This window comes from Populus nigra, chromosome 7 (genome assembly GCF_951802175.1).
Source record: "Populus nigra chromosome 7, ddPopNigr1.1, whole genome shotgun sequence".
NCBI lineage: Eukaryota > Viridiplantae > Streptophyta > Magnoliopsida > Malpighiales > Salicaceae > Populus > Populus nigra.
Window position 1 is genome coordinate 19,200,903 of NC_084858.1, and position 9,581 is coordinate 19,210,483.

The 9,581-nt window shown below is 30.8% G+C and overlaps 1 protein-coding gene across 1 annotated transcript; it reads right to left on the bottom strand.

The window, feature by feature from the left end:
* Positions 1 to 4,531: 4,531 nt before the first annotated feature.
* LOC133699943 (non-classical arabinogalactan protein 30-like) lies at positions 4,532 to 6,168 on the bottom strand. Its single transcript, XM_062123470.1, has 2 exons — positions 5,696 to 6,168; positions 4,532 to 5,011 (listed from the first exon to the last, which is right to left on the bottom strand). Exons 1-2 carry the CDS (start codon positions 6,090 to 6,092, stop codon positions 4,707 to 4,709), a joined length of 702 nt encoding a protein of 233 aa, XP_061979454.1. The 5' UTR covers positions 6,093 to 6,168; the 3' UTR covers positions 4,532 to 4,706.
* Positions 6,169 to 9,581: the final 3,413 nt, after the last annotated feature.

The following is a 9,581-nucleotide window of genomic DNA, read 5'->3' on the forward strand; positions in this document are numbered from 1 at the left end:
GCTTGAGAAACTCCAAACCAGCTCGTCGTTGTGCTACCTCTTCATTTTTGTTCTTTTAGTCGGGCACTGTCCATAAAGATTGGTTCCATTCAAATAATGCAAAACCACTTAAACAAAGAAGCCGTGTAGTAATTTTACTGTTAAAGTTGTCCTGTTCACTATATCTCATGTATCATGGTGAATTTTGTAGTTAATTTTTTCTTCATTTTTAATTTGGTTTTCAATTTATTTATTTTTTTACAATTGAATCATTCTAAGCCCAAATTAATAGCCAATCATTTTTTTTTAAGAAAGGGTGAAATCAAAACACAAAAAACCAAAGTGAAAACTATATATTCATAAGTTGCCTTTTACCTTTTTATTTTTTAGTATGTTTAGATTATCTATATATTCATAAAAAAAAATATATTGGACTTAGTTGAGTGCATGATCTAGATTATAATTTTGATGGGTTAAGCCATGACACTCGGTTTATTTTTTTTCTTTTTGTTTAATTCATTTTTTGTCCTTCAATTTTTTTTAACCTTGTTTTAACACTTGAATTATAATTGAAATATCATGTTAACCTTTTTTTTATAATGCATTTAAATGAAAATAAAAAATATAAAAATATAAAATGGGGTCAAGCCCAATAAAAAAAAAAAGGATTTAACACGCGTGGGCTTGCCTTCTTTCCTTTCTTGAAAAGAATATAGCTCACGACACATTGTGTGCTTGCCCATTAGAGAGATGGATAAAAAATCGAGCTTGTGTGTTTTTGAATCAAAATATTAATTTTCAATTTATTTTTGTTTAAAAAGATCTTTAATATATCAATAAATTAATTTTTCAATTTAAAACACCCTTAACTTGGTTCAATAATACAAAGTTAAACTAAAAAAATAATTTTTTTAACCTTAATTTACTTTGTATGGCAAGATAAAGGGTAAACAATATTTTAATAGAACTCTTCTTGTTAGGTGTAACCCATTAACAACAAGGACTGTTTTATTTAGAATGCGGTCTCTTCTTCTTTTTATTTTATGGACTCTCTTTCTCTCTCTACTCAAACTTAGAGATTAAGGTTGCACTTGTTTTCCACTGGTTTTTGCTTTTGCGGTGAAACAAATGCAACAATATATTTGGTAACAAAACAAATTATATTTTATATTGTGGGGCTCACTAAAAAATTGAGTTTGAGATGCAATTTTTGTGCAGTAATTTTTACATGTTTTTTAACTAAATTTTATATACTCTATTTGTTTTTGCATTTCAAAAACGCTTTTGAAAAAAATTAAAATTTTTTTATTTTTTTCTCTGCTTTATATTAATATTTTTATGTTTTTAGATTATTTTGATGCGCTGATATCAAAAATAATTTCTTACAAATAAAAAAATATTTTAATGTATTTCAAAGTAAAAAAACATTTTAAAAAACAACCACAACCAAATATTTATACATATTTTTTTTCTACACATAAACTTCAACTATAATTTTTACCAAACACGTATCTAAATTCAACTAACCACTACTAATTGTATTTTTTTAAAACTTATTTTTTAAAACCACAACCACGAAAGCTACTTCAAATATAAATAAAAGTTTTGAATTAAAGTGTAAAATCATTGAAAACCATGGATAAAAAAAGATAACAAAAAAACCTAGCATACCAAAACACTTAAAAACACACCTCATGCACAGTAAATTAAAAAAAAAGTGGCTAACGTTTTGTTTCATTGTCAAGTTTTGTCCCCAAAATTTCCAGTAGAATAGGATTATTTTTTCAAAATCAAGTATTGATTCAACATTATAGTTTTTAACACCATGAAAACTTCATACCAAGTTAATTGAAACAAATAATTAAATTTAATTTTAAATCAATTTAATATAAAATGATTAAATTAAAGAAAAAGTTAAGGGAAAAAAAGGAAGTATTGTGCAAATTTACAGTCCTTTCTCTCTTGGTCTGTAGTGATACATGGAGGCTTTTAAGGTTTTTTCTTACGAGGGGAATAAAAGGATGAGCTTACCTTAATAAATTTTTTAAAAAAAAAAGCTTGCGAGTAACAATGAAACACTTTGGCACTTAACAAATTTATTTGTCATAATTATAATTATAGTTATGATGTTATAGTTCCGAGTTATTTTCATAATCACAATTATTATATATATATATATATATATATATATATATATATATATATATATATATATATATATATATATATATATATATATATATGTTCAGAGACGCTATTAGAGCTGACTTGTTTGCAATTTCCTTGACTCGCCAGTTGAAACCATGCTCATCCCTTATTCTCTCTTTCGTTCTTCAATGCCAATTTGCGAATCTGAACTCGCACTTTGTTCCGCCAGCTTGATATTATCCTGCCAAGCAACCAATGCAAAGCAAAGCCACCTTTAGGCATTAAATATCTTGAAGTTTTCATAGATATCTAAGCAAGCATTAACCAAGCCTTCGTAACTTAGTAACAAAGCTTTAGTAAAAAGTTTTGTTAAAAATGAGAAAAGAAAAGGGATGTAAATATGTTTCAAAAGGTGAGGACACCAATAATTGCCCTAAGCGCTCGTTGCTTCTCGGGCGCCGCGAGCAACAACAGAGTTCATGCTCTGATATTTGCTTATATTACTTGGAAACAGGTTTTTATGCCGACAATTGAGTGATTTGACCAAAGGGCATGTAATGCTTCTCGGGCAGCCGCGGGCAACAGGAGAATTCATATTTGCTGATATTACCGTTCGAGTGATTTGACATTCTCCAGCATCAATTTGTTGAATGAATTATGAAGATCGAAATGTGATGGCAATAATTGCTTCTCTTTTAACTCGATGGACTGTTTGTGTTTGAACAAGGTTTGATGGTTTGAAAGTAAGCTATATGTCTTCTCAAAACGATTTCTTTTTTCCTATCGAATATGCTCAAGTGGTCTAATCATGCATTCTTGTTGCTTATGGATCGAGAAAGGTCTCTCGTTAAGCAAAATATAAAAACCATGACCTTCGAGCTTTGGTGCCATTCAGTTTGTAACCCGAGTGTTGGGGCGGAGACAAAAGAAAAGGGGTATCCTAGAATCATCGTCTGCGTTTTTTTAACGAGGCAAAAATGCATGTCCAGTTGATATATCATCTAATCATTTAAGTGGTGGTTTAGTGATAAGAGTTTGAAATTAAAAGATTTACTCTCACTGTGATCTCAAGTTCGAGCCTTGTGGTTGCTCATATGATAACCACTGGAGGTTTACATGATCGTTAATTTCAGGACCCGTGGGATTAGTCGAAGTGCGCACAACCTGACCCGAACATCCACGTTAAACTAAAAAAAAAATACAATGTTCAATAATAAAAGATATTATGATGGGGCATAAGGAAAATAAAAAAAAAAGGTTACTGAATTTACAGGGCACTTTTTTAATATACTCGAAATTATTAAAAAAATATGATAAAACAATTATAATCACTATAAAAAATCATCAAATAAGGTGATAATTAATTAATAATTTTATTTAGATTAATCAAACTTTAAATTACCTTAACCTCAATTAACATCAAACAAAATTAATATTTAAAAATGTAATTATGCCCAAATTATATTATTTTTTTAGATATTTTTCTAACATGTCTTATTTTCTTAAAACTCTTAACAAAATTTGTTAAAATGATAAAATAACCTGCATTTTTGTTGAAAATATAAATATAGATCTACATCTTCGTTATCCGTGATTGAATTTTGGTGGGCCATTTTGGTGCAAAAACCCATGCTGATTTAATCTAAACCATTGTTTATCGAGGGAGGCTCACTCACTTTGATTATTGGACCTTCAAACAGCATACAACAATTCACAAGACCCATTGGTCATGTAAAAAAAAAGGTAGAAAGCTAAAAACAAAACAAAAGGAATCCGATGGAAGGGCAGCCACATCCCAAGTTGATCGGCATTCTTTGGAGGTTGTGCCGAAAAAGAAATTATTGTACTCACCCTTACTGGGAATTTTTCGGCGATTTGAAAGATTATTTTGAAGTAACTATACTGCGGTGACCTTGTTACTTAATAATTTGGGTAAAAACACACATTTTTTTCAAAAGAAATAGTTGTTTTTATGTAAAACTTTCATGCTAACAAGCACCCCCCTTCTCAGCACTTTTCTTCAAAATTAAGTTCCCTGCGACAAGGCCAGCTACCCTTTTGTTCGATGACATGCTGCAAATTACAGGCCAGAATAAGAATGAATTCTCTCCAACATGTAAAGGAGAAAAAAGGGTCGAATCACTAGAAAAATCATTTGAAATACTTGACGTGAATTTGCTCGTTTTCCTTGTACAGAACCAACTTGATAAACTCAGTAGCAGCCTCGCAGCCAAGGGCGGCGGCCGGGCTTACACAAGAGAAGGGGGCTTCTTGAAACTTGTCTACCATATCATAAAGATATTTTTTGAATAACTCGAATGGATTGGATTATCTTGCTTTTTGGACGAGCGGTGGTATTTATTGCCCAAGTAATAATTATGGTCCAAGAGTCTGACACCCAAAATAAAAGGCAAATGCTTATTTATAATCTATGGATACTATAAATTATTCTCTCAAACGGCACGCTGAAGTAATTAATTAAGAAACTGCCATTACATAGCCCCAAAGAAACTCTAATTAAAGTGGCGACACGCAATGCTAGAAACCAGTAGGCAGCAACCAATACAAACTTTGGGGAATTAACGAGGGCATTTGGACTCGAAAGCAAAAGGGCCAACACTGAAGAGAGCAAATTCACGCTTCTTTTCATCAACAAAAGGCTTCTTCTCAGGCCTCAACATGGCGCCGGTCAGTCCACCATGGAGATTAGTTATCTTGCTGCAAGCAGTACTTGGTGATGAGACTAGCCACACCTTGCACTTGTGAACTCCATAGTTGGTGATGGTCCCGGGCGCTTTGATGAGGAAGTAACCATTCTTGTCGGTTGTAGTTTTCAGGTCTTGTGGCTTCATGGTATTATTGCACTGTAGTTTTACAGTAGCACCTGCACATGATAATCAATGCTTACTCACTTATTGGACAAAAAATAATAACAATTACTTTTCTTCCCTCTCCCCTCCTCCCTTTTAGGTCTCTACCCGTAGGATACCCATACACAACGTTAGACTAGGCATTTGATGCTTACTTTTGTACCTAGAGTAAAGAGCTAGTCCTTGGAATAAATAAAGCTGCTTCAGCCCATAACTTTATTATCCAATTGATGTTACATGCACTCATAAAAAGAGTAGGGACCTCGTCTCTCTATCTGTCCATAAATTCAAAACTTTGAATAAAATAGATAACGGATATGTCCATGTCGCAGAGAGATCAGGAGAGCTGACACAATGCGTATGAACATGTACGGCAATAATAACTTGTCTCTTATTTTTGTACAAGTAAAATAGTCGAACGGAAGACAACATATACTCTTATGCATGCCCACGCACAAGACATAATCTTTCAAGGTAAGACACAAAAAAGAAGCAACATTTCCATAAAATAAACGAGCTTGCTAGCTCATGTTATTTTTTTGGCCTGTAGGAGGAAGCTATAGTTATGCTTGAACATGCAAAACGGTATAGTTGCTTGAATGTTGTTTCTTAAGAATATTGTTAGATTAACCCATTACTGTTTTTTTAGAAAAGAGATAAACTTAAGCCAGAGGGATTACGAAGTTTGAACAAGTTACCAAGAACTGGTTTTGCTCCCAAGAGGGTATCAACCCCAGAATAGTTGCAAGATTTGCAGTAAACAACACCTTGAACTGCTACGAGCTTTCTTGGGAAGTGAGTGGGTACTGGTGGGGGCATGTGAGGCTTTGGTGGGTGCACTGGTGCATGTGCTGGAGTGTGAACAGGTGCAGGAGCTGGTGCGTGACCATGGTGGTGGTGGTGGTGTGGGGTTGGTGCTTGGCTAGGTGCATGACTCGGTGGCGCACTCACTGGTGCTGCTGTTGGGTAGTGGTGGTAGGAGCCCCGGTGATGGGGTGCCTCAGCTGGCAGTGACTCAGCTTTTTCACTAAAAACAGTGAAGCATAGCAATGAAAGGAGGAATGGCACAAGTGCTTTAGCTATAACAAAACCCATCTCTTTCTATTTTTGGACCTCTCTGAGAAACCGAGAGAGAGAGAGAGATTGTGAGAGAGAAAGAGAGATGTGGAGATATGCTTCCAAGGGAGGGATTTTATAGACCAAGTGACTGTTCGGACGTAGAAAATATATTAAAGTAATATATTTTTTTATTTCTTAAAATTTATTTTTCTAATGATTTAAAAATATAAAAAATACTTAAAATTAAAAAAACATTTTAATTTTTTTTTAAAAATACAGTTGTAACACAATTACAAACACCTCCTGGCAAGCCGTGATTTGCTGATAAAAATCTCTCTCTCTCTCTCTCTCTTAACACTAGTGGGGTAAATCTGCTCGAGAAGTAAGTTCTAGACTGTTGTATACAGGGAGGGATGCATCTAGGCTCATTTATTAAAAAAAAAGTTTGGTGTGTAATATTTGCATTTTAGGAGTAGACCTAACTTGTTAAATTCATATAATGTAGATATTATTTATAATTGTGGATTCAAAAAACTTAAAAATTAGATATTTTAGGTTAGGTAATGGGTTTTGATTTTTAAAATTTGATACAGATTCATATACTAAATATGTTTTTATATTTGATAGTTTATAAATTAAATATTTTATTTTATTTAGAAATATCCTAATTTAATTTTTTTTTGTTAATATACATTTTATTAGATTTATTTAATATAACAAAAAAAATATTTGTCTCAAGAGGATGAGGCAGATAGAATTTAATGGTAATTAAGATATAAAAATAAAAATTAATGTCGAGAGTGACATGACACTTATAATTCATATTGAAGATTCATCTTTAAATTTAGACCTATGAAAATTAGTAATATAATTTCCATTCGTGAATATATGTAATATCCATATAAAAATTAGTTTTATTTGATATATTGAACCTGCTTGAATTCAAAAAAATTTAAATAAGTTTGATTTATAATTTATAAAATATTAGAAATTAAGTTAAATATAATTATCAACCCAAATTTACTCAATTATATCTAGGGGTGAAAAAAAAACCAAAAAACTAATTTAACCGAGAAAATCAAAAAAATCAAAATAGTAAAAAAACTGATCAAACCGGTTAAAATATTTAGAAAAATATCCGGTTCGGTTCAGTTTTCAATTTTAATGTGTCTAAAGTGACTAACCCGAACCGAACCAAATTAGTTCAATTTATAAATAAAAAAAATAAAATAAACCAAGCCGCTGGCCGGCTGCTCCCTCCCATTAGCCATTAATTTGTATCCATAAAACACTGCTAATTTTGTCAATTAATTCCTTCACTTTTTAATAATTATAAGTAGACTTTATGAGAAAGGTTATTAATGTAACTTACCCGGTAAGTACAATATGATGCATGTCTTATTGATTTAAAATGTTGTTTGGTATTGAACTAGCTAGCTCTCATGCGTGGTGTCTTTTGTTTAGAAATTAAAAAGGCAAATTTAAAGTCTAAAAACATAAAATCAAATTAAAAAAAAATTCTCAACTTCCATCTACTTAACGAAATGAAAATCCAAACAATATGAATAAAATAAAACTTAAGACTATATTATATAATATTCAAAATAGAAGGATCAAAAAAGGAAATTGAATACAATCTTAAACCCAAATGGCGTTCACACCTCTCTTTTTTTTTCATTTAAATTTTTTCATAAACAACTAAATCAAATTTTTTTTCTCAAAATTAAAAATTAATTTAATATAAAAAAATTTAAGATTATAAAAATCTATAAAACCAGCATAAAATCAATTATTAAACCCAATTAATAATCAATATAATGAACAATAATGAAATTTTTAAAAAATAATAATAAACTAAAAATAAGAATATTGTGCAAATCCTTATTATTTTCATTAATAGAACATAGTAAAATAATAAGCCCTTTTTATATATAAAAAAATAGTGGAAGATGCTTTTTTATATAAACAATGATGGACTGAGCAAGTGACAGAGGAATGCAGAGCTTGGAGTACAGTCGGGCTTGCCTTTTTTTCAGCTTTTATTGTTGTGATTTAAAAAAATATATTTTATAAAAAATAATTTTAATTAAAATTAATTATGGTTGAAATTGAGTTTGAAAAAAAATAATTTAATATGTTTAATTAAAAAATACTTTTCAAATTGAGATTATAAAATAATATATATATATATATATATATTGATAGTTTTAAATTTAAATATTGTAGATTTAACTATTGCTATTACACATGAAATAAATAATACTTATATCAAATATTTTTTATTATTCCATTAAACTATTTACAATTTTAACACGTACGAAATCCATTCGACAAGAACTATGGTTTCTTTGGTTTCTTAAACGCACAACAACATCTGGTAAAATATCATTAGGAACAAAATTGTGATTGCGATCAAATTCTACAAATGTTATGTCATCAAGCGGTCTCCTTTTAATTTTTTGAATAAAATATAATTAAAAATTAAAATTAAAATTAAATTTTTTTAACTAGATCAGACCTGGTTTAACTTGATCCGGTTCGACCGAAACATAATTCACTCTCCACAGCTGAGAGCTTTTAAACCTAAAAACAAACACAATCCTAATCCGTTACTAGCCGTTATCTTTTAAACATGCTTTTAAATTTCATAGTTTTGAACTTACACTGGGAAAGTTAATTGTACGATGGATAAGGTGGCGTTGCTCTCGGTCGAAAAAAGACAAGGACAAGCTGACAAGTCTCTGAGTTTTGCCAGCCACAGTCTGCGCTCCCTGTAACAGGGATGCCCTTCCGAAACTTTTCTCTTCAGAATTTAAATTATTTATAAAGGAACCTCTTCTTTTCTCTTTTTCTTTTAATGATTTTTGTGTCGATGGAAAAATAAGGATGCACTAATGCTGATTATAAGGTAGTTTAACAGACAACGGCACGCCATTAACGGAGATAGCTGCCTTCTGACTGATCAATGAGTTGGTGGGGGTTAATTGTAACTTAGTCCCTATAGTTCAGCAAAACTATTTGATTAGTCCTCATAGTTTCATAAACTATACTTTTAATCTATACATGTTTAAATTCGTTTATAATCTAAACATGCCAACACACTTTAATTGTCAGTTTCTTTGATTATCATTATTATCAATCTAGAAGTGAAAAAAAAACTTAAAAACTTGATTAAACTGAGAAAACTTAGGAAAACATTAAAAAAAAACTTGAATTGACCAATTAAAACTGGTTTCGATTTTCAATTAAAAAAATCACGGTTTGGTTGTTGTTTTAAATGAAAACTGAACCAAATTAAAAATGTTCAGCCTAATCAATCATTACAAGAACACCAGCAAAAAACCATAATACATTGAAAAAAAACTTGATACCGATTGATGCTTGTTGATCTCCCCATGGCAGAAATTTTTGGTTCACTTGAACACAAAGACAATGAGATTGTGTTTTTCTCTCTCTCTTTCCCGCCCTCCCTAATAGATAATTCTTCTCAAGAATCGTAACCAGATTGGTGTTTATCGTTTACAA